Below are 26,191 nucleotides of genomic sequence, written 5' to 3' on the forward strand. Positions count from 1 at the left end.
TTTCCCCAAATCATGTGAAATGGTGCTTTACATAAAAACAGAGATAATAACTTTCATTATTATACATACACCGTGGAAAATGTTTTAGTGACATGACATAAGTTTATAACTAAATTTCCCAGAAAACATACATTTGTTCCAGCGGTATTAAACACATAACTAGGAATTTCACGAAGATATAAGGTTAAACAGCTATGGAGGTGAAGTTAGTGGACTAAATTCTACAATGAAGGAGAGAAATATCAGTTACAGTCACCGTAACTCACCACTATAAAACTCAGTGTCACTCAAATTAGCAGCTATAGTGTCATTCAATTCATCCACTGAAATAAACAGAATATTATGAAGAATGCAAGAAGTAGGGGAGAAGGCACTACATAAAAGTATCGGGCAACAAAAGCAAACACAGACAGCCTCGCTGACCAAGTGCCGTCCTTACCAAGCAAATACAGACTTTTACAGTGTACATGACTAACTGATTAATTCACTCAGCCATCCCCCCAACCAGTAACCTAGGAACACACAACTGAAGCCTCAGGACTGCCAATCAAAGGCAGCGTGGATGGGGCGCCTGGGTGGCTCAGTCGGTTAAACATCCGACACTTGATCTCGGCTCGGGTCATGCTCTCATGGGTTTGTGAGTTCGAGCCCCGTGTCGGGCTCTGCGCTGACAGCACGTAGTCTGCTTGGGATTCCCTCTCTCCCTTCCTCTGCCCCTCCCCCTCTGGTATTCTCTCTCTCTCTCTCTCTCTCTCTCTCTCTCAAAATAAATAAAAACTTGAAAAAATTTTTAAAAATAAAGGCATCGTGGGGCATAATGCACACACAAACGCTCAAGATACCAAGTAGATTCAGAAAGTTACCGTGGAAACAACAACGAATGTAAAATACAGTATTTCGGTTATGCGTGCTCTTTATATATCAACACTTCTGTAACTAACTCTTCGCGGGTAGTTTCCTTATCAATGACGCTGTTTACTTCAACGTCAGTAGTATTTAATAGTTAGTGTATTTTATGCATACTTGTAAACATCATTGCAAGAGAGATGCAGGAGGTTGAGCTCTTACCTGAAATCACCTTGACCGAAATAGGCTGCTTCTGCTGTATGGTTTGAGTATGATTAAATCTGGCATAACAGATATAGTCTTCACGGGTATCCTCCGGGAGAACGTTGGAGAAATAAAGGTCTCCATTCAGACCCTGAGAAACCCTCTCGCTTTGTGGAAGTCTTTGAAAGGCTGGGGAAAGGCAGAGAGAAATCCAGATCATTCCATCACAGAGTGGCCACTTTCCCAACGACCAGGACAGAGGTATCTACTAATAGTTTGGTGAACCTCAGTGGAACGTTTTCCCCTATGAAGCTCTTCAAGTAAAAGTAATGGTAAAAACAACAACAGTGTGAGACATGAAAACTCCAGCTGTGCCTGCCAGTCCCTAATTTCTCTGCAGCAGGGGCAGCAGGGAGATTAGAATTGCACAGTCATGTGCATTCAGCAAGTGTAAACCCAAAAACTGCTTTACAAAAGAGTTTGCGGGACTCTTCCTAATATTTGTATCAGTCCCTAAATGTTAAACACACATACACACATATCTTAGAAAACGCGTTAAAAAAGCTTGTAAGGTGGGTGGCTCAGCGGGTTAAGTGCCTGAATTCGGTTCAGGTCATGATCTCGTGTTCATGGGTTGGAGCCCTACATCGGGGCTCCGTGCTGATAGCCAGGAGCCTGGAACCTGCGTCGGATTCTGTGTCTCCCTCTCTCTCTGCCCCCTCCCCACTCGCACTCTGTCTCTCTCATTAAAAAAAAAAAAAAAAGCCTTGTTAGAATGTTAACTTAGGCTGCCTCTACCTGCCGGGTCAGACACCAAATACTGTGAGAGCACCTAACCGTGAGCTAGGTCCCATGCGAGGCACCCTGCGTCCCAGGCTCCTTGTCAGAGCCCGTGGCCTCACTGAAGAATCAGGTAGCACATGGGCAATTAACAGCAGACTGCAGACGAGCCCCTCAGAGGCCGCCTCACCCCCACCTGAGCTATTTTTTCTTTGTGGAGTTACATCACCTTCTACCCCGCGACATATTTTACTTGCCCTGCGTGCAGATTATGGAGTGTCTTTGTGCCCTAGGATTTAGTTTGCAGGAGGGCAGAGACAGTCTGCTGAGTTTGCTGTCCTGGTACACAGGGGCTCTGTGATTAAATAAAATTAAAGTCAGCCCTCTGACTTTCCAGGTTCATGCTTAACAGTTTATTTCCCCTCAGGGCCAGTTAAGGAACTGTCCAGCCTCAGACACTGAAGGAAGATTTTCTTTTCTTGTCTTTTTTTTTTTTTTTAAGTTTATTTTTTGAGAGAGGGAGAGAGAGAGAGAGCACAAGTGGGGGAAGAATAGATCGAGAGAGGGAGAGAGACAAAGAATCCCAAACAGGCCCCCAGCTGTCAGTGCAAAGCCCTGTGTGGGGCTCGAACTCACAAGCTGTGAGATCATGACCTGAGCTGAAATCAAGAGTCGGACACTTAACTGACTGAGCCACTCGGGTGCCCCAAGGAAGATTTCCTAAGTAGGTGAAAGGTTTGGAGAAGTGGGGCCTCTGATCTATGCATGAATTTACACTGGGCTTGAAGCTTCTGCCCCAGTCCCCAGAGCCCTGAGAGTTCTGTGCCTCTGAAATGAGAGCACTAGTCAACCTGTCCATCCTCGCAGCCCCGGGCCAGGTGTTCTATCTTCTGGAGAATTCTCCAGTCTGAGGCAAGCAGTGGCTCCCCCTGCATAAGGTGTCCCACCTAACATTACACAAAATGCAGAATTCTGATTGAAGGCCTGAAGCTCCTTTGGGCAGGGAAATGTGGAGCCAGAGTTTGAAAGAACACTGGTTAGCCATGTTAGTCAAGTTCTTGGTCAAGATGGGGGTCTGGCAGGTGGTTGGAAACCCATGATTATAGGCCACGAGTCCCCACGGAAGTGATTGTTTTAAAAATAACTCAGGAGGGGCGCCTGGGTGGCGCAGTCGGTTAAGCGTCCGACTTCAGCCAGGTCACGATCTCGCGCTCCGTGAGTTCGAGCCCCGCGTCGGGCTCTGGGCTGATGGCTCAGAGCCTGGAGCCTGTTTCCGATTCTGTGTCTCCCTCTCTCTCTGCCCCTCCCCCGTTCATGCTCTGTCTCTCTCTGTCCCAAAAATAAATTAAAACGTTGAAAAAAAAAAAAACTCAGGAAAATACGGTACATTTATTGAATGAATACAAAGAGTTAAAGACAAGCACGCATTTATTCTTTTCTAATCCTCCTGCTGTATTTTATTACGGATAGGTGTTGGCAGATCAAATTAACGGGAGCAGGCCTTTGAGAGGGTGCTAGCACTTGCCCATAGAGTGCCTTTGCCTTATACTTAGGAAAAAAAAAATGCATGCAGATAGGAATAACTTGACAACGTCATCTTGCAAGAAGAATGCTACACAAATCTGATTTTTTCCCTCGTATTCCAGATGCAATTTCATTTGAAAGGTGAAGGCTTTGCCAACAGCCTAAAATGTATGTACATTACACAGCCAGCAGTGCAATATGGGGAAAAAAGACATATTCTCGTGATTGTGAAACTTTGCATGTATTTGTCTGCTTATTAAGTGAAAAGGTCATCATTTCTGAAGAAGAACCAAGTACTGGGCCTCGTTTGGACAGTTGACATTTGGATACTGTTATTTTTGAAGTCATACACCGCTCATTTATATTTGATTTGTTGCCGCTTCTTTCTAAACCTGTTAAAAAGCTGTTATGGGGATGCCTGGGTGGCTCAGTCGGTTAAGCGTCTGACTTTGGCTCAGATCATGATGTCGCAGTTTGTGAGTTCGAACCCTGTGTCGGGCTGTGTGCTGACAGCTCAGAGCCTGGAGCCTGCTTCAGATTCTGTGTCCTCCCTCTCCCCCCTCCTCCCCTGCTCATGCTCTGCCTCTCTCTCTCTCTCTCTCTCTCTCTCAAATATAAACATTAAAAAAAAGCTGTTATGCAATAACAGGAAAATATGTTTGCTCATTTATGCACTTGTATGTTTATTTTTCATTGCATTGTGAGGTTTTCTCGGAGTAATTTCATAGAAGAGTTGAATATGGCAATTAAATATCAGAGCTAAATTTTCTCTTCAGTAATGCGTAACGTCTGTGAATTCAGAGGAAATCATGTTGCTGAAAATAGACTATATTCCCTACAGATATTTTGCATTCTTTCCCACCATTCCACGTACAGGACTCTTGTCGAGGTCAACGGTGATCTCCATGTTGCCAAATTCAACAGCTGTTTTTCAGTCGGATCAGAAGTTATCTGATCTTTTGAAACGGTTGATTGTTCTGACTTCTCGACACTTGGCTTCCCTTTATCCCGAGGACCCAGCTCTATCTTCTTACCTCGGTGACTTCTCCTTCTCATCTATCTGCTTGGCTGGTTTCTCCTCCAGGTTTCCCTGGGGGGCTCCTGGTCTCTACACCTGGCTCTCTTACAGGCCCCTCACATCCTAAACCTTGGCTTCCCTATCACCAAGCAGAACCATGTGTCCCTTTAAGAAACTATTAGCACAGGAGGTTTGGGAGGGCAGGAGAGGCAGCAAAAAAAAAAAACAAAAAAACAAAACTCCCTCAAGGTTAGGGATGGAGCAGACATATATTCAAGTGCCTAATGGATGACTCCATTCTCTGTGCCCCGGTTTCCTCATCTAAAAGTAGAAAGATGAGGGGCACCTGGGTGGCTCAGTCGTCAAGCGTCCGACTCTTGGTTTCTGCTCAGGTCATGATCTCACAGTTTGTGAGATCAAGCCCCACACCCTGTCCTGCGCTGAGAGCACAGAGCTTGCTGGGGATTCTCTCTCTCCCTCTCTCTGCTCCTTCCTGGCTTGTTCTCTCTCTCTCTCTCTCTCTCTCAAAAACAAATGAATAAACCTTAATAAAATAAAATAAAATAAAATAAAATAAAATAAAATAAAAGTGAAAAGATGAGAAGATGCTCATCAGAGAAATGTAAATGAAAACCACAGGTTTAATTACCTCACACCTGTCAGAATGGCTATTATCAAAAAAACAAAAACGAGTGTTGGAGAGGAGGTGGAGAAAAGGGACCCTTCATGCACTGCTAGCGGGAATGTAAACTGGCACAGCCAATATGGAAAATAGTATGTCATTTCCTCAAAAACTTAAACACAGAGCTACTCTACAATCTAGTAATTCCACTTCTGTGTACTTATCCAAAGAAAATGAAAATCAGAGATATATACTCCCCCATGTTACTGCAGCATTATTTACAACAGCCAACATATGGAAGCAGCCCAAGTGTCCATCGACAGATGAATGGATTAGAGAAGAAGTGGTATATATATACATATATATATACATATACATATATATATGTATACACACACACACACACACACACACACACACACACACACACACAGTGGAATACCACTCAACATTAAAAACGATGAGATCTTGTCATTTGCGGCAATATGGATGGACCCAGAGAGTATTATGCTAAGCGAAATTAATCAGACAGTGAAAGACAAAAACCGTATGATTCTGCTTATATGTGGAATCTAAAAAACAAAACAGATACAGGAAACAAACTGTTGGTTGCCAGAAGGAGGGGTTGTAAGGTGGGCGAAACAGATGAAGGGCATTAAGAAGTACAAACTTCCAGTAATAAGTAAGTCATGGGAGGTAATGTGCAGCCCAGGGAATAAGTCAGTAATATTGTAATAACTCTGTACAGTGACGGATGGTAACTAGGCTTATCGTGGGGATCATTTTATAATGTATAAAAATATGAAATCACTATAAGGTACACCTGCAACTAACAGGACATGGTATGTTGATTACATGCCAATAAAAATTTTTTTTTAAATAAAAGGTAAAAGAATATAGTAGAAATGCCTCATGGGGTTGTTGTAAAAAACTGGTGAGATAACTCACATAAAGATCTCAGCAAAGGGACTGGCACTTAGTAAATACCCAATAAATATTAGTTGTTGTTGGTGATAAAAAAAAAAAAACAAAACTTGAAGGGGCATCTGGGTGACTCAGTTGGTTAAGCCTCCGACTTTGGCTCAGGTAGTCATCTTGCGGTTCGTGGGTTCAAGCCCTGGTCAGGATCTGTGCTGACAGCTCACAGAGCCTGGAGTCTGCTTTGGAATCTGGGAATTTGGTTTATTTAGAGCAATGTCCGGTTCACAGCAGGTGCTCAAGAAAATCATGTTGCACATGACATGTTGTTTCTTTCAATGAGTATTTATTCTGAGCATCTCTGAAACATTTTATAAACGTTTTATGAATCACGAGAGCTAACAACTTATTGTGACAGCAAATAATCATAAGAACCTTGAAGAAAGTTCATATTTTTAAAATTTACAATTATCTGGGTTGCCTGAGTAGCTCAGTTGGTTCAGAGTCTGACTCTTGATTTTGGCTCAGGTCATGATCTCACGGTTCATGAGTTTGAGCCCCACATCAGGCTCCACACTGACAGTGTAGAGCCTGGTTGGGATTCTCTCCCTCTTCTTCTGCCCCTCCCACGCACTCTCTCAAAATAAATAAATGAACTTAAAAACATTTTAAACTTACAATTATCCATCCAGAATATTATAGGTGGTGGTAATCCAAGTGGGGGTCTGCAGGGAAGGACCAGAGACTGGCCATTTCGAAGTGTTATTGGTTCAAGTTTTTCTTTGGTCCACAACGGTGACCCTAGGATATAAAATAATAACTTCTAAGTTATCTCTGCATTGAAAAATAAAAAGAGCACTGGAAAGAAAGACAAAATAAACTTTGGGGAAACAGTAACTCAGAATTTATAGGCATTAAGATAACAAGGGAATAATTTTTAAATACAATGTTAAAAGTCAAAATGTGATGATTTTCACTCACTGCCATTAATAGTATAAATGCAGACTCAGCAATTCCATGTTTAAAAATCTGTATTATTCAATAAATCATTAAGAAGATACATAATAATTTCGCTATAAGCGTGTTCTTCACAAAAGAATGGAAAACTCTAGGGGTACCCGGGGGGGCTCAGTTGATTGAGCATCTGACTCTTGATTTGGGCTCAGGTCATGATCCCAGGGTTATGGAATCGAGCCCACGCTCAGCACGGAGCGTGCACGAGATTCTCTCTTACCCTCTGCCCCTCCCCAGTGCATCCACTCTCTTTCACTCTCTCAAAAGAAAAAAAAAAAAAAAAAAAAGACTAGAGAGCACCAAATGTCAAAAGATTTGTTAAATAATTGTATATATACACCTGTGAGTATCATACAATATTATATATTAAGTATCCTTATTTATAATAAGATTGATATGAGAATATATATTATATGCAGGTAAGTCAGAATAGGTTATAAAATAGTACTTCAGAATGAGCTCATTTGGAACACATACATACATATCTGCCTAGAAAACATGGAAAGAGCTGTGGTTACTAGATTGAGTGGAAGGATTCATGCGTGATTTTTCAACTTCTTTTTTTCTTATTTGTAATTTTTTCCAATGATGAACACAGGGAATAAAAACGGTTTTTAAAATGACCAGAATTGCAAGTGGTTACTGTTCTTTAAATACGTGCTGTTTGAGTACACGTTGTTGAGACACCACGGGTAGTAACTACTGTAAAAAGAGCCATAATAATATCGAGGCTTGAGGCCACTCTATTTCCAGGGAATCTTTGACACGAAAATGTTAATTACCCATTATCCATTTCATAACGAATTTATTTCCATCTGGCTGTCGGAAGTTGGTCCATACACAAGATACGTGAGAAATTAGTAATTTGATCAATTCAGGAAATTGATAATCAATAATTTGATCAATTTATTGTGACAGCAAACAATCATAAGAACCTTGAAGAAAGTTCATATTTTTAAAACTTACAATTATCAGGAAAGAAACGCTTTTCTTACTACTGGTGTTTTTTTTTATTCTGGACTTGCCGAAAAGACATCCTGGGTTGGCAAAGCACTGGGCTGAGGAACTTAGGGTACAGTGGAAAGGAGCGATAATTTTCACGCAAAACAAGGTGAGAGTATTAGAATCAATGGCACTGCTTTCTTGTGCCAGCATCTGGATGACGTGACAGATGCTGAGTCTCAGAGCCACCTTTTAAATAGGGTCCTGTTGGATGGACAAGTCCCACTTACTGGATGGACGGACAACAATATTATTAGAAATTGCTGCTCCGCGTTCGTTCCTGGCAGTACATTGATAAACCCCTTCGTAGGTCTCTGCTTTCCCTTCGCTCATGATGTTGATTGTGAGGGTTCCTGAGCCGGGCTTCATGGTGACCAGAGGGTCCTTATCTATGTCAAAATGAGTCCCATTTCGGGTCCAGGAGAAGCTACCCAACACATAAAGGATTAAGCTTGTTAACAGTCAAGAAAAAACAGGATTACTTACTCTTTAACAAATTCCTAGCAGTTCTGCAGGTTTCCAGAAATAGTGATTAGATGGTAGTGTTCAGGAAAAGAGCGACAGTCTCCGTACCTAAAATGTTTCACTGAATCGTGACTTAGAAAAAAGTGCTGGCCATACATTTTAAGGTACATGTCTTCACTGGAACTAGCTGACATCTGTCTCAAGGAAATCATCACACAAATTGCCTGTCATTTTTCAAAGAAAATACAGAAAGTAGGTCTCCAGGGCACGCTCTCTTAGAGTTTTATTAGCATTTTTATTGTAAACTCCATTGTTCACAGAGTTGATAACCTGTCTATAAAATTTTGCCCTGGGCTGCAACGTGACAAGAAAGGCTTTCCCAAGTACTAATACATGTGTGCGTTTGAAAGTGATCAGAGCAGTTTCAAGTTACCGAAATGCAAAGTGTAAGTTGGGGGCGGGGGGAGAAGTAGGAGGAGTTCAGTTGTGTTTTCAAGGTTGGTTATCAAAAGTGGTAACTCGATAAAAAATACATTTTGAGAATTTTCAGTTCTAGAGATGGTTTTGTAAATTTCTTAGGAAGTATTCCAAATTGCCAACTGAAATTCTTCTTTTTCAGTTTTTTTTTATACAAAAGACTGCCTTATAGAAGTCACCGCGCCCATGTAATTAAATACTTTATAACTAGTCATACATCAAAGTGGCCATGCTCATACCAAGGCATGAATCTCGAAACTTCACTATGTTTTCCTGGACCACTTAGATTTCTCTTCCCATCGCTTATCCTTGCGTCAGTGGTTGACCCAACGTCTGGGGGCAGGAGGTGGCAGGGGATGGGGGGGCACGGAGGAGGCAGGGGCCAGGAATGCTGCTAAAGATCCAACAGCCCTGTCCCCACAACAAAAAACTATCTGGCCCCAAATAGTAGTGCTGAGGGGGAGAAATCCTGCCTTACAGGGAGTCGCAGGAAGTATTACGTCAGTGTGAAACGGAAGGGGAACTCCATGAAATGACATCACATTCGGGCTCAGTGCCAGAGGTTTCCAATAATATGGCAGAACGGACTGCTTTGAAGCAAACCTCTGATGGATGTTTTTGACATACTTAAGTATTTACCAGGTAATCTTTTTCTCAGGTGCCAATCTGTGACAATTGGGTAAGCCTGGCAATAGACTCAGAATTGAAAGATCTAGAGGGCACCTGGGTGGCTCAGTCGGTTAAGCGTCTGACTTTGGTTCAGGTCATGATCTCATGGTTCGTGAGTTCAAGCCCCACGTTGGGCTCTGTGCTGACAGCTCAGAGCCTGGAGCCTGCTTCGGATTCTGTCTCCCTCTCTCTTTGTCCTGCCCCCACTCATGCTCTGTCTCTCAAAAAAACATAAGCATCGAAAAAGATTTAAGGAAATGAAAAATCTAGAAACTTTCACTTCCTTCTTACTTAAAAATCCACATTACATTTTAACAATAGTAACCCAACTCTCCTAAACTCCCATATGTTACTGCAGAAGTGACAGTATTTGCTAATCAGCTGAGGGACCTTGGCTACGTTGCCAAGCATTACCAGGCATCAGTTTCCCGTCTATAAAATCTATCAGTTGGACCAGATAACCTCTCACGTCTCTCCCACCTCTAAAATGCTGTGCAATGCTCATGCCAAGATCCATATGGAGAATCCGGAGTGCTGAGCCCTGCCAAGGCTGAAAACCCACTTAGGGCTATTTTATAGACCTCTCCAGAGCAAGCACAGATCTTTGAAGTCACTAAATTCAACTTCCTTATTTTACAGATGAAGAAATGAGGCCCAGAGAAAAATGGGTGCGTCCATGTTACAAGGGCAGGAGAGCCATTAGAAGAAGGCTTTCCTCCACATCTTGCTACCATTTTTTGAGCATTTTGTGAAGGGTGTGAGTACAGAAATGCAATTTATGGGGGTTTCCAAGAAGAACACTCTTTTATTCATCAGAAAGACAAAACCATGAGCCTACACATGATACTTCAGAGATAGGCAGGACCTGAAATTAACTTCAATATTAATAGCGATGCTTATTTCCAGTTGTGGAACAGAGCAGAAATCACACCCACCTTGGAGGAGGCTTCCCTTTGGCCTCACACTGGATCACAATATTCTCTCGAGGGTCAATAACGTAATCTTTTGGAGACTGTTGAGTAATGGTTGGAGGCTGCACCACTTAATTGTAGAAAGAGGAATAATGTAAAGAAATCATTTAAGATCATCGTAAAAATCATTCTGTCTATATCCAAGTCACCCACCCCACACTAAATATGCTCCAAATGCTTTTAGCAATTTCTACGGTGGCAGCACAAACCTCATTGGATTTTCAGCAAAACGTCTCCTAAAACTTTGAAGTCAAGGCACAACTTCCTTTTGGTGACTTTATATGGACTCACAGAGCCAATTTTCCCCAACTAAGAGTTTGGAAAAACAATCACCAAGACAAGCTTGATATTAAGACAGTTTCTTTTCTGATGTAACAATGAGAAATTCTTCTGATTTTTTTTTTTTTGGCTCAAATAATGCTTCTCAGTGAAATTTAAGTTAGGAGGTAAACGGGCATTTCTTAGGAGAGAGTAACTGACTTAGAGTTCCTTAGTGTGCTAATGTAAATTAATATACATTGGGAACAAATCAATTTGAGAAGTTACCATTTAAAAATGGTTAAATCAGAGAGTCGGCATGTCTTATCAGAGGCAGGTGGTAGGTGACTACCAGCAGCAAAGATAAAAGAGTCTCCTTTAGAAGATCAGCGGAATTGGGACGTGCTCTGTTACAGGAGACAGCATTTCCGTTTTGCTCTTTAAAGGGTTATCCGATCATTCATTTTCAAATCGTATGAGGAACATTCTGAGTTCTGACCCAGAACAATTAAATCCGAAGGAAGCTGGTATCTGCACGTCCAGTGCTCAAGTTACTCGTAAGATCACCACGTCCTTCGTGTGAAATCAGAATCACAGAATGTAAGAACAGGAAGGAAGTGGGGAAATAATCTATTTCAACCTCGTTTGTTGCTCAGGGCAACAAAATGGCTTGACTAGGAAGGCACATGGCAGAGAAGAGAACCAAACTCTCCCCGTAGGAGCCACTGCCTTGTACGATGACAGGGAAAGCCATTTACACAGACCAGTGGTTTTCAACCTAGGGTCCCCTCGGGGGACACAGGGCCATTCTGGAGGCCATTGTGGTTGTCACCACTGGGCGGGGAGGTGGTACTGCAATCTGTTGGGCAGAGGCCAGAGATGCTGCTAAACACCTTACAGGACAGTCCGCCCCACTCCCACTGCCACCTAGATCATTTCAGCTGTTCATATTCCAGCTCTTCCCTTTCCTCCATGCCCATGCTCTGTGCTTTGTGAAACCTCTTCCACCTGCCAACTGATCACTTCCTGAAGCTTAGTAATTGCCCTCTGCTCTTGTCTTTCTTTACCGTGGTTAATTGTTGCCAGGGCTAACTTTACCACTTCTGCGCCTAATGTCCTATGCATCTGCAAACGTCTCTCTGTTCGCTTGTTTTGTCTCTGGTCTTGCTGCTGTCCACCACAACAGACACGACAATGCTGGCTCTGACTAAATATCCAAATAACACCAAAGGACAGACGAAAAGCAGAGCTCATGACTGCCCTCTCTTACTGCGCACCTACTAAATGCTGGATACTCAGCACTATCATTCCCTCCTCCATTTAGCAAGAGCTGCCCCTGTCTCCGGCTCCCACTCAGCCGGCTGCTTGTCCTCACCTCCGCCTCCTTACAACGAACACTCACTCCTGCTGGCCTATCGGTTCCCGGTGCTGGTTAGCACTTTGGTCTGGGGGTTAAGAACCAGTCTGTTTGCTTCTTACCAGCTGTGAGACTTCAAGCCAGTTTCCTAACTGTCGCAAGCCCTTAGTTCCTTAGAGGGAAAATGGGGCTTAAAAGGGGTATCTATGGTGTCTACCTCCAAGGGTCACCAGGAGGATGAACTTAAAGAACGTGCGTAAAATTCTTAGGGCATGCCAATACTGTAGTGGTTCAGTGTTAGCTATGTGTAAATTATGATCACAATCATTTTTATTTGGACCAGCTTCATCTTTGAGTAATCTTTTAGGCTCCGGGAGTATAGAGTTTGGGATGACGGACAGAAGCCTGGAATTTCACACCTGAATGGTGGACACCCAGGTGGCCGATGGGGGGACTGTTGGGGTGACTCAGTCCAATTCCTTGTATTTTTCTGCAAGTGACAGAGGTCTGTCTGGTGGTTTCAGACCCAGAACTTGTGTTCACACGTCTGCAGGAGAGCCCGTTCAATGCCATTTCTGACCTGCCAGGAGTGTACTGCTTACCCACACCTCTGAACAGCGCGTAGGTCCCCTGGCAATGAACAAATGCTTCGAAGCGATAGGGGGAAAGGTGATTTTACATGGTTTTCCTGGTTAATCCAATCTCAAAGGTTTTTTCAAATGCCTGAAAACTTTTTTTTTTTAACTCTTTTTTAGGTAGATACTAGATGCTGCCCCACTCACTGCCCAAGACAGCAGAAGTTTTGCTTAGACCAAGCCGCTCGGAGACGATGTGAGTGGGGACTGCTTATTTGTCGTTTGCACACTTGAAAACAATGTTCAAATTCACTGGAATGTGGATGGAACGCTAGTCCATACAGTCCTCAGGCCGAAGAAGTATGGCAAGGCGTACATATGGCTGCTGACTTGGGTGAAGCCTATGCATATGTGCTCACCTTCTGAAAGATATCAAAAGACAAGCCTTAAGCCCAGCAAGCATTTAATGGCATTTAGAACCAGACAGTAATTTCCTTTAAATTTTGTGAATTTTCTCATTGAGTTACATCAGATGTGAATAAAGCTTGGAAGTTAGTAGAGCAGAATATTGGCAAAAGAAAGAGTAAATACCTGAGTCCTCAGAATTCATGCAGGGATAATATTAAACTTGCTTCTTGGTATTTAAATGCAATGTTTAGCCATAGTAAATGCACATGCTTAAAACGACGTTAGTCACAAATCATAAAGTTGTGCATTCAATTCACAGCATTAATTCAAAAACAAAGACATGGTCAAGTTTTCACACTGCCTAGTAATTACAGAAAGACACTTACAGTCTTCAAGAAGTTTTGCTTTTTCCCCATCAATATCAGCAGGTGAGTGGGCAAACAGGATTAAAGAAAACCAGATGTTAGTAATAAGAACGTTAGAACCCTGGAGACCAAAGGGGCATCTCGTCTATTTGGTTTGACCTAAAAAACCAGTACAGTGAAAATGGCAGTTGTGGAGTCGTAAAAGGAAGACACTCCCAATAATGGTTTTGTTTCCTCCTGTGGCAGCGATCCCGCATAAACATGTGGAAGAACAAAAGGAATGCTGTAGGCAAAAAGAAAAAAAAAAAAAAAAGGATTCTTCTAGGAATGGGGATGGCTAATTCCATTCCATACATGTTGTGCTGGACAAGTAATTATGTTCAATTTGAAAAATAGCTGGAATCTGCAATTAATCTGAGTTGTCACATACTGCGTCGCGTCTGATCCTATTATCCCAGACACCACTATGCACGTGGTCATAATGCCTAACAATGGGACAGCACTACAGTGACAGTGCTCCATCCGTGCCAAACGCAGCACTGATTTTCAGTTGTTTCTATTTCTGTGGTTCGTCTCCAGGTCGGGAATGGAACTTTTCAGCCGGTAGCATTATTTCTGCTTCAGAATCCCTCCTCACCCAAGGGCTGCTAGGACCCACATCAAGGAGCAGCTCATGCAGAAGGGGTGTAGGGGACAGGGGCAGGGAAGAAATTACATTAGCATGCAATTCAAATGATTCTGCAGCGCCGCCTGTCACTTCTACTTGTAAAGGTTAATACAGGAGCGGCATTGTCCGTGACTTTCTTTTCATCATGGTGATGCCTCTTCTCCATTAGCAGCGGTAATTGAGTTAGCCATAGGTGACTGTTCCCCTCTGATGGTTAGATTAGGCAGTCAGATTAAGGGAGAATATATTTAACACAAGAGAGAACAAAAGCCCATTTCTCTCAAGGGCTTTTGTCTCTCTCCTGGTAGGGCAAATGCTTACTTAGGCAATCCAACTCCAATGGCCTTAGCCAATCATACCTTTTTGTTTTTGTTTTTGTTTTTAACTGAAATGAAGGGCAATGAATGAATACTTTATAATACTTTATAATACTTTAATAAATAACGAGATGTTGCATTTTATCGTCCTTTAGACCATAGATGCGTGGCAAAGGAGGTCTCCAGGGAGCGGGGCAGACCACATCCCTTCTTAATGTCTTCCCACTGGCACCTGCAACATCCTTTGGTAAAAAAATGAAATTCCCGACAATGGAACGGCCCCCAAGAAAGTGCTATCTTCCTTGCACCTTGGAAAGCTTGCCAAGCAGATGTCCTATTCAGGAAGCAAATGGATTTAAAGAGGTCACGGAGATCAACAGTAAAGGATGAATCTGAAGTACAGTAATTGTCCAAATTTGAAATTCTGCTTCCATTGCAAGAGAAGGGACCGGTTGGAATCCAGCATTATCTTTATTGTTCACTGCCAGGCCACCCAGAGAAGGAAGAGCTCAGCATGTACTCTACTATCAGGAAGGGGGGGGGGGGGGGGCTGGAGGCTAAGACAGTAGTCCCCGCTGTCCCATTTTAAATTGTGTTTTTGCAGGGGCGCCTGGGTGGCGCAGTCGGTTAAGCGTCCGACTTCAGCCAGGTCACGATCTCGCAGTCCGGGAGTTCGAGCCCCGCGTCAGGCTCTGGGCTGATGGCTCGGAGCCTGGAGCCTGTTTCCGATTCTGTGTCTCCCTCTCTCTCTGCCCCTCCCCCGTTCATGCTCTGTCTCTCTCTGTCCAAAAATAAATAAATGTTGAAAAAAAAAATTAAAAAAAAAAAAAATTGTGTTTTTGCAGATGACTTGTTTTCTTCTCAAAATTTACCTTTTGGTCTTTGATCACATCTTTTAAGCCAAAGATCTTTCTCTAGGCTGCAGATAAGACACACGTCCTACATCCAGACTCCTATTTAAAGGGACTTTTGCCTTGTTGGAATCAAGAGAAATGAACTGGGGCACCTGGGTGGCTCAGTCGGTTGAGTGTCCGACTTCGGCTCAAGTCATGATCTCACAGTTCGAGGGTTCGAGCTCTGCGTTGGGCTCTGTGTTGACACCTCAGGGCCTGGAGCCTGCTTCGGATTCTGTGTCCCTTGCTCTCTGCCCCTCCCCCACTCATTCTCTCTCTCTCTCTCTCTCTCTCTCTCTCTCTCTCAAAAAAAAAATAAAATAAAAGAAACATTAAAAATTTTTTAAAAAAAGAGAGAAATGAATTATGGGTTGTTTGGGGATACTGAGGAGCATGGGGTTGGCTGAGAAAACATCCCCCAATCTTTCCAGAGCACCCTGAGTGCATGACGGGAGAGGGTGGAGTAGTGGGGAGGGGATAAGTGGGGATGTCCCCATGGCCGTTTTAAAGTGATTGAGTTTTCTTGCAGCACTGCTTCGATCAAGAGTCGCCTGTTGGATCAGGGGAGCCCACGATTCGCTCCTTTTCCTTCCCCCCCCCTCCCCCCCCCGAGCCACATGGTATACAAAAGGCACCTGAGGAGGAAGAAAGATAATGATAGGGAGGGGACAATGGTCTGACCAGTTCAATGGCCATTTCTATGGTGAGACTCTTTATAAACACCAGGTGCTTGGAGGTAAAAGCCAAATTAATTTTGATTAGCTTTTCAGTATCACACAGACACCTTCTCCATTCACACGGCTCACAGTGACGGGAAATGCCGGGGAGGCTTTAACTCCCAGGCCTAACAGCTTTGAAACGTTAATACTTACGATCAAGTGGTACTTCCAGTGCACTAATCATCTGGCACAGGAAGAGAATCAGGGCCACTCTGCCTGCAGGTAAGCGCTTCTTTCTCGGCATTATTTTAAGCTGCATTAGCTGAACTCCTGCTGAGACCCACAGACTATCCTTTTCTTCTTTCGCAGATTTGCGTGCAACGTTTAAATAATGTTCATGCAGGGAACTGAAAAAGGGTAGGATAAGAATTATGGTGTATTAAAAAAAAAAAAAAGAAGGCAACGAGAGGAAGTCTGCAGCACAGAAAATCAGTTCTGTATTATACATGAACTCCAAAAAGGAACTAACGTTTAAATATTTAACTCTCAAGGCTGGAATAATCATTTATTCATACGTCAGCTAAAATCAGGTCAGAAGCATTTGTAGTGATGTCAAGTAAAATCTGTCTACTTGGCCATCCTTACGGTTTTCCCATTTAAAATATCTGCATTTATATCGGAGGCCTACCATGTCATTCCTAATAGGAAAAAAAGCTGGGCGTATAAATCGATTGGCAACTGAGGGAAGAGGGAAGGCCTAATGGCTTCTCCATGCTAGAGATTATCTTTGGGAAAGTCCAGGGCACTGTGGCAAATTTGCTTCAAACCCCAAACACTCATTTACCAGGTGAACAGCCAACAATCAGGGCCTTCCCCTTCCCTCACTGAGACTACGGTGGCAGGCACACCCGAGGCTCCAAGTTCCAGGCCTTTCTCACCACAGTCACCCCCCTCAACAGTGGGATCTACCAAATAAAGTTCAATACATCCTTAAACAGAAAATAGAAAAACTTCAGCGATCTGGTCTCAATTTATCCTGCCAACCTTGTCTTGTCCTGTTGGCATAGAGCTATTTTTTTTTGTTCGATAGTCGGCTTCTGCTTCCCTTTCTTGGATCCGTCCTGCAACATGCCCTGAATTTTCCCACCTTCTTGCCTTTGTTCACTCTGTTCCTTCTGCCTGGAATGCCCTCTCCACCATATTTCCCTATCAAAGTCCAAGTTATTTCTGTATAGATCACCTAATATTGAAACATTAGCTGATCAACCACACTAGAAGTCATTTCACCCCCACTAAGAATTCCTGAAATTCCTTTTTATTTTTTTTTTAATTTTTTTTTTTTCGTGCTCGCTTCGGCAGCACATATACTAATTTTTTTTTTTTTCAACGTTTATTTATTTTTGGGACAGAGAGAGACAGAGCATGAACAGGGGAGGGGCAGAGAGAGAGGGAGACACAGAATTGGAAACAGGCTCCAGGCTCTGAGCCAACAGCCCAGAGCCCGACGCGGGGCTCGAACTCACGGACCGCGAGATCGTGACCTGGCTGAAGTCGGACGCTTAACCGACTGCGCCACCCAGGCGCCCGTGAAATTCCTTTTTAAAAAAACTGTTTATTTATTTTTCAGAGACAGAGATTGTATGAGCGGGGGAGGGGCAGAGAGAGAGAGGGAGACACAGAATCCAAAGCAGGCTCCAGGCTCTGAGCTGTCAGCACAGAGCCCGATGCAGGGCTTGAACCCATGAACTGTGAGATCATGACCTGAGCCGAAGTCGGACGCTTAAGTGACTGAGCCACTCAGGCACCCCTGAAATTCCTTGTTTTAATCATTTAATCGTGATGTATATTATACAGATAGATGCAAAGATAAATAGACTTTTTTGATACGCATGCTCTCTCCCCTACTCCTTCAGGCAAAGGTGGTGCCTCTCCCACTTCTGTATCCCTCTCCCATCACCCAACATAGTGTGCCTCACACATGAACGTGTTCGCCCCACACAGAAGAACATGAGCACACACACAATATAGACCTCTGTCCCACAGCCAACTCCTTCCTGGAATGACAGATTCAATCGTGACTTCTCATTAATGAAGACAGAGGGGAGTGACCAATGGCTCTCTCGAGAACGTAGAGGGATGCTGTTATTGCAGACGACGATAGCTCCCACAGCTTAATTACCGAATGACTTGTGCGATTTTCATTGTCTGTGTAATTGTGTCTTTTTCTAATATCCATCTTCCCCACTAAACTAAAAGTCTCCTAAAGGGAAGGACTGCACCTTTCCTGTTCCCTATTGTGTCCCCAGAGCCCATCACAGTGCCTGGCACATGGTACAGAGTAAATGAGTATTTGTAGGAAAAAAAAGAAAGGTTTTGAGAAAAGGGGAAAGAAATAGAGATTTCAGATCTTTGAGGATGAGGTTGCATTCAGATAGTCTGACTGCCATCTACCTAAGGCCATATTTATATTTACACTATTGGGTATGAAAACCAAACCCTTGTCTATATGGTCAACTTAGTTCTCCTATCATGCCTATATATGGAATACAGTTTATATGTATAAAAGAAAAATGAAACAATCCAGATAACGTGTTTTACTAGCAACTGAGTTCTGATTTGAACACAATTACAATTATAGCTGGGACACCTTTTGGTAACCAAATACCAAAAGAAGAACTTACTATACTACACAGAGACATTATATGTATATAAATCTGTTTCCTGAATGAAACATCCATATTATGTGGTTTCATTTCAGAGCCAAGAAATTTGTCTTTCCATTTACAATACATGAACAATCACGCCCATCAAACATCGAGAGGCAGATTGAGAAGCTCCTCCAACTATTTCCAACCAAAATATACACCAGGCAGTCTTTCTCTGTGTGCAAAGCATATCTGTATCATTTCATCAGATTTACTTAGGTCTCTCGTGATTTTTCTGTGGAACACTAACTCTGAATTTCAACATAAACTTTAGGGAAAATACAAATAAATGGCGCAAATGACTCTAAAACAAGTGGATGTTACAAACTACACAGATTGAGAGGAAACCACAGATTCCAAGGAAACAATGGCAGATATTCCTGCTTTCTATGTCAGTTTGTTTCACTTAAGTGCCTTACTCTCTGGAAGAGGTGCTGGGGAACGAAAACACTTTCTAAAAGATGCACTAATAAATTATAATGCTCACACGGTCTTAAGCAACCACCTACAATTTCTAAATTCTTAACTTATTATTTACTTTGCCTGCATGCCTTAACTCTTCATTCTTCAAAGAGAGAAAACCGCCAAGCAGTTTCATAGACAAGGAAGTATCTTTCAACCCACTCTACCTTTTCAGACGCTGTAGGGAATAAAATATTGCCGCAAAATCACAGTGTTGCATAAAGAAAAAAATTAAAATTGTTAAGAGAAACTGAGAAAGGACTTACTTGAAGAGACATGAGTAAATCCTCACAATGAGAGGGGGTCGTAAGCTAGATGAAGTGTTTCTTCGGAAGTAGTAAGTTAACTGCAACAACTTGTGTCCAGTGTAGCTTCTGTTTGGAGAGGACAAAGCCACTGCCCTCCCCATCCTCAGACTCCTGCCTATGGAAAATCACTCACTCCTCCTACATATGCCATCAGAGGTGAAAAACTCCGTGCCTAAGGACAGCATTAGGTCCCCAGCACTCACTCAAAGTGAGAATCAAACACAGCTACAGAAAATTGAGCTTCCTCTCCGTAGGAGTGATGTGCTCGGCATGTCTCACAAAGAAAAACCGCTGCTTCTGTGCTCTCAGTATTGATGTCAACGCCCTGCCCTGCTAGGAGCCCATCTGCCCTGTGGTCCTACCTTGCAAGGTGACGGTCATCCTCTCTTACCCGAGAACTGTGAATCAACACTACCAGGCTTATGCAATTACATTAAAACGAGTGAAACCGCACTTGGAAGTAGCAGGCATCATGTTCAGTCAAGGCTAACGAGTATGTTAGTACAACACAGCTTGAAATTTACAAAAAAATACCTGCGCAGACATTTTAAAGCATGCTTGAATAAGACAAATGATAGGTCGGTCTTTGCAATATTATTCACCCTGATATTTAAAACCACATATACTGTTAAGATGACCCCGGAGTATTGATAAACAGAAAAGCCTTTTAATATTTCTCCTCATTTAACTCCATTCAAGGCAACTCTTTGCCTGTTGCCTCCAGACAGGAAAGAAAAATCTCCCTTCTTTGGTAAACTTTTCATCATTGGAAAAGAAATACAAGTCAAGGTTCCCTTATTTCTTTTTGCCTAAAATACATATTAAATCGTACAGCAAATGCTCCCCTGCATTGTTTACCATGTATTTTAAAAGAATTCATATTAATCCCAAGAAACATAGCTCTTCTGTTACCCGCTTAAGAAGTCTTGTCATTTGAAAGAAAATAAATCTTTGTTTTTCTCTCAAGTGAAAGATGAAATTATTTTCATTAAGAAAATATATCAGCTTTTAACCAGAACTGGAAGGCCATGCATTAATCACCATTTTATTCTGGTCTGTTTGTGCTTTTTTGGCGTCCCAACATGGGTGGTTCAATGCTGACTGTGCAACGTAACACAATCTATTCTCTAAGCCAATAAACAAATATGCTTATGTGACTGGATGCCCTTTGGCACACTAATTGTTGCTTTGGTGACCCATCAGTGTCTGGCCTCACTAACTGGCCACACTAACTGAGTGTGACATCATCTTGACTGTGAAAGGCGTTTTTCAGCAGTCTACTTGGGGATGGTTACTTTCTATATTTTGTTAAATGTTTACCATAAGAATGAGCGCATTAATGTCCATTCTAGCCCATGCTTGTGCTTTTCAATCACAGATTTTTGAGTCTGAGACTATGGAAGGAAGGTCAATGGGAAATGGACAATGACTTTGCATAATGAACACATCAACAAAGTCACACTTAAATCTACACACAACTACATTACCATGAAAACGCCTCAGAAAAAGTAGTCCGAGATTATGTGCCCACAGCAATTGTAACGGTCTCTTCAAATAACAAAGCCAACTTTGTGAAGCACCAGGAACAGGTTTCTAATTTCCTCCTAGCCCAAAGGGATGTCCTATAGTAGAGTTTCAGCAAGAAATCTGGTACCTAGAAGCTAGAATAGTATTCAAGGAAAGATGGACAATTAACAGGTGTTTTTACCCAAATAATAGATGATAGAACACGTCTCGATAACAGTTCAAATCTCCATTCCTCAGAGCACTATAACTGGTTCTCTTATTTGACATCCATAGAAACCCCAGAAAATAGGAAAGCAAGTATGGTTCCCACTTGATAGATGAGAAGAAAAAAAAAAAAGCCCATCACAATGGCTGTGATTCATCGAGCACCTTCCATGTGCCAGGAATCACACGGAGTTTGCTCCACGCATTCACTTATGTCATCTTGCCAATAACCCCAAAAGGTAAACTCTATTACACCTCCCGATTTACTGATAAGGAAGCCGAGGCGCAGAATGGTAAAGTCACCTGCTTAAGGACACACACCTGGTATGTTAAGTGCCAGACCCAGAGGTCCGGTTCCGGGAAGGTCTGGAACTTCCAGCCGGCTCACATCGCCACTCCCTGAGAAGCCCCTGGCATTTCCCTCCCTCTCGTAGTTTCTGATTTTGCATTTAACTAAGAAGCAAGTAGAATTACCAAGTTTAGTCACTGGTGTTAAAAGAAAAAAAAAAAACCCTAATGGTTTCTGAATATAGATATACATATAGAGAGATCAGACAGAAGATCTTCACGGCGCTGCCCATAGCATGACTTTGGGGGCCTCTGCATGTGGGAATCCACATGAATACTGTCAGCTGGAATTGTACCACATGCTGGCTGGGGCCTTTTCAAGGAACTGCTAGTGAGGACAATGTGGAGAAGACACGCTTCACAAAGTTAATTTTAAAAGTAGGCAATATATGCACGTGGTACAACATTCATAAGGTACAAAAGATCATAAATTCAAAGTAAGCAACCTAGTTTCTCCCTGAGAGGGTTATTACTAACCAAGTTTTGCAAATCCTTCTAGAGCTATTCCATGATAAGGATAAACATACGTAAAATGAAATCTTAAGGACCTCTTGAATTTAGAAAAATTTATCCAAGCCCTTTTGTCACGGAAGTTAGAGCATCAGAAATACCAACGCCTTTTAATGAGATCTAACCTTTTGCAACCCATGAAATGATTTGGATGCTGGCTTTTTTTCCCCCACACGTCCTTTGTTTAGCATAGCCAATTACAAGAAAGGAAATAGTAGGCAATGATATAATCGAGAGATCTAAGACAAAGGATAAAGCATGCTTAATGAAAAGTCCACGTGGGTGAGACTAACAGCGACCCTGACCAAGGATGGCACCTGTTCACACTTGTACAGCCAGTTATCTGCGGACAGCCGTCAGGATCAGCTGCAAGGGTGGGAGAGCTGACTGGAGAGGAAGGGTGGGTGCGGTGAGAGAGAAAGGGAACAGCGCCCCTCAAAGGAAGACCTTCTCCTCCCACCTCCAAACCCAATCACAATTAACTATGAATGAATGGGCGGCTGTAATGCTCTAAATGCTCACTACACTCCCTTTGTCCTTCTGCGTTGACCCCACCATCCTGACCAAGGCTAGAAGAATCAGGGGTGGGTGTCTGACCAAGGCAGCAGCAGCCATGTTGAGCGTGTGAGATGACTGGGCTGTTTTAAAGGGCTGAACAGTGACCAACAAAGTGGTAACAAATTCGTCTCTCAGGGGGAGGGTAAATACAAGGCAGAAAGGTCGAGTGAGTCAATAGTTTGGAGCGGGAACAAAGGCCAAAGATCATACAGAGGCAAGGCAGCATGAGAAGCCCTGAGTAAGCAGAGGATATGAGGTGTCCAGAGCAGAAGGAGGCCAGTGGGCAGCCACAGGATTAGTCGAAACAGGGACAAGTTGTTGCTGAGTGACTGCAGCATCACGGAACACCTGAAAGGCGGTAACAAGTGCCTACTCCTCTTGAACCATGACAACCAGGCCTCTGACACTCCTGGTACCCCAAGCAATGTCCCAATTTTCAATGAGGTTTGCCACAATAGTGGTTCTGGTTGAAGCCTCTTCCTGTCTTTCTTGCATCTTATAAACTGAATCAAGCCTTCGATCTAGCAGGACAGATAGACTGCTACATGGGTGGCCCACTCCTCACAGCATCCATACCCTGCAGTCACCTCTCACAAAGACACTGGGTTTGGTCACATGACATACTTTGGCCAATGGGATTTTAGCAAGAATTATGCAAGCAGAGGTGTGGTGAGCATTTGCACACTGGGGCTTGGGCTCTTGTAAGTTCTCTCTGGGAGGCCTGAGCCGCACTACGGAATGTTGAGAGGCCATCGGAAAGAGACCCTGGGGGGACGAAACACCACTGTGGACTTTCTGGGCCCACCTGAATTCCCGGCTGAAAACCACCGAGCAAGTAGCTTAGTAAACCACATGCAGCAGCAGAACCATCTGAGAACAGAGAACCAGATATTAACCATCTAAGGGTTAACAAACCCTCAGAATTATGAAAAACAACAAATTGTTGTTTCAAGCCACAAAACTTTGGGTTGTTACACAGCCACAGGTATATGGAACAATTAACAAGATACACTGAGACAGGCTGTCTCTTGTAACCAGAAAGACTCTAATACACACATTTGAGAGTGCTGATGCGTCCAAGGCACAGATCTCCTTATGAGATTACGGCCGGAACCACAGGAATTCTAAATGAAGAGTCTGGCAATGTAGGTTTTTCCCTCTGAAATGAGCTATCCTTCTGTTTTCTCCTGGATATGCTTCCTTGTGCACATATCGGTACAGCCAAGAGGCACAGACTTAAGTTACATTTCTCATGCAAAACTTAAGACGGTTACCACTGACGTCAAACAAATGTCCTCGCATGGAAACAAATGTGGTTTATGCCTAATTTAGAGTCTTAGATATTGTATCAGTTTATTTCTAAGGCAGAAAAGGCAAACACGGAGCTAGAGAACAGGGGGAGAGAGACAGCTCGGTGTTGTTAGTCTACCCCTCCCACCTTCCCATGTCCATGAAGCAGACTAGGATTCTGAGCTCGGTCCTGGCTTGGATTGGGTCCATTCACTCTCCTAGTAAACAGGGAATCTGAAAAAAGTGGGGAGGAGAAAGAGGGAAGCCAAGCCCGAGAGACAGGTCTACTCCTCCATCCCAAGGTCCGCTCCCCATTGGTTTCCTTCAGATTAGAAAAGAGAAACAATTTTAAACATTGAAAGTAGGGAACTGCTTGCTCTAAAGGCGAGGTCTGAGAAATGGAAATTTAATTCTGAATACGGGTCTTGATAGTCATATATCTGGAAACTCTGTCGGGCCACGGAAACAAGCCAGGGCTCTATTTATCTTCTTGTAAAGTGAGATTTCCACAAGTATCACTGAAAAGATGTAAGGATCAGAAACAGTTTATTAGAACCTCCAGCATAAAAGGCCTTACGGGAGATTAGTATTCTAAATGGGCAACGCTTTGTCCATTTGTCAAGTAGACAACCCATGGCAAAATGGCGGCCATTTAATAGTAGATAATAGTATTTGGGATGCCTGGCAGACCGGCCACTTAACAAAAAAGTCACATTTCAAAGATAAGAATCCAGGATTTATAAACTGATATTCCTGCTAAATGGCATGAACCATTCGGATTGGAGACGCAAGGCATGGTTCAAAATCTCATTGTGTGCTCCTCTTCTGCTGGGCCTGCGGGCAGGTTTGGGGAGAAGAGTGGGAGAGAGAATTAGCCAATCCTGCAGGGAGCAATCAACCCAGTGGTTGCAATGCTTCAGCACAATACAGTTTATATCTCACTCATGCTAATGTCCAGTGTGGGCAGACTGGGGGCTCTGCTCCAGGCTGATGGCAGCACCACCGTTTTGTAATGTTGCCATCTCAACATGTGACTTCCAGAGTGCCCGTATTCTCCCGCTCTCGATGGCCTCCACCCAGAGGTGACACACACGTCTTCTGCTCACAGCCAGCTGGCCAGAAGTAGTCAATGACTCCTGAGATATCTTAGTGAGGGCCACTAGTTCTGCCACACAGAGCATGCTCGAGTCACCGTAGATCTGAAAGGTGCTTTTTCTGGGAAGGGTTTCCAAAGTGACATCGTATGGGAGGGTCGTCTTAACGTTTCGTCTCCGTGATCAGAGTCCAGGAGGACGGTGAGCCAGGGCTGTGGGGACGCTGGCTGCCCGCGGCCACCTCGTCTGCCTTTCTCCTCGCTGCATTTCTGAATCACTCTCTTCTATAACTTGGGCTTTCCCCAAACATGAGCCTGGGTGCGGAGGTGAGGAGGCAGAAGGCCCAGATTTCTCACATCCAAGGGATGTCACTCCTGCCATGTCACAGATGACTATAATCTTCACAGTAATGTTTCAAAATATATTTCGCTAAGGTATCCAGGCTCCGTAGAATCACAACAATACCATGGAAATGAGAAATGGAGACTGACATGACATGAAGAATTGTGTTCTCCACTTGTTATCAGTGCTAGGAAAGGTATATTATCATAAACGAACTAGCTGGAAATCCTTCATTCCAGCCAGAGGCGATTTCACGTAAAGAACAGATCTCCGTTACTTGCCGATATGCATTTTGCACTACAAAGGACTTATCAGCAAAACAGGGGAGTAATTCATGAAATATTTAACTCCTACTGCACTTCGTTTTCTTTAAACAGGCCATGTGGAAATCTGCATTTATAAAAAAAATAAATCAATAAGTGATCCTTTGCTTCCAAAAGAATTTGTCAGATTTACTCCAAACAGCATCTTGCTCCTTAGCATTGAGAATACAATTCAGTTTCCAGGAAGTGGAATATTAGCTCCTTAGGAGTCCATATTCTCTATGAAAGCGAAGCACACAAACGCATGGATGTTAGAAACAATTTTCTCCACGATGTTGAAATTTAATCAACCCATCGATCAAAGCTTTAGAATACTCTGCTGAGTGTTGTGTGTGCTAAAAGACACTGACTTCTCAGGAACCGCTTTTTCTATGAGAAGATCACATTCTATTTCTCCTACTACTGAAAAGGGCTCCATAGAAAGGATTTATTCCACTATGCAGTGAAAGAAATGGCATTTCCAAGAGCCGATTTAGGAACGCCAGCAAGAAGAAAGTATTTTGGGTCCAAG

At 43.1% G+C, this 26,191-nt stretch overlaps 1 protein-coding gene across 21 annotated transcripts in view; it reads right to left on the bottom strand.

Moving 5' to 3' along the window:
* NRCAM (neuronal cell adhesion molecule) overlaps positions 1 to 26,191 on the bottom strand; it is a 288,233-nt gene that overhangs the window by 63,884 nt on the left and 198,158 nt on the right. For 10 of the 21 annotated variants that reach the window (XR_015248105.1, XM_086696976.1, XM_086696975.1 and 7 more), the window contains 7 exons: positions 16,223 to 16,416; positions 13,495 to 13,512; positions 10,475 to 10,580; positions 8,159 to 8,355; positions 6,591 to 6,713; positions 1,069 to 1,239; positions 267 to 323 (listed from right to left, as the gene is read on the bottom strand). Coding sequence is in view for 20 of the 21 variants with exons in the window: in XM_086696976.1 (XP_086553102.1) it covers positions 267 to 323; positions 1,069 to 1,239; positions 6,591 to 6,713; positions 8,159 to 8,355; positions 10,475 to 10,580; positions 13,495 to 13,512; positions 16,223 to 16,328 (778 nt within the window). In the remaining variant the exon portion in view is untranslated. Of the gene's footprint in view, positions 1 to 266; positions 324 to 1,068; positions 1,240 to 6,590; positions 6,714 to 8,158; positions 8,356 to 10,474; positions 10,581 to 13,494; positions 13,513 to 16,222; positions 16,417 to 26,191 lie in introns of those variants that run through there. The other 11 variants (XM_086696970.1, XM_086696969.1, XM_086696963.1 and 8 more) reach the window with 3 other exon arrangements.

The sequence above is a fragment of the Puma concolor genome, chromosome A2 (assembly GCF_028749965.1).
Source record: "Puma concolor isolate L17-30 chromosome A2, mPumCon1.1.hap2, whole genome shotgun sequence".
Taxonomy (NCBI): Eukaryota; Metazoa; Chordata; class Mammalia; order Carnivora; family Felidae; genus Puma; species Puma concolor.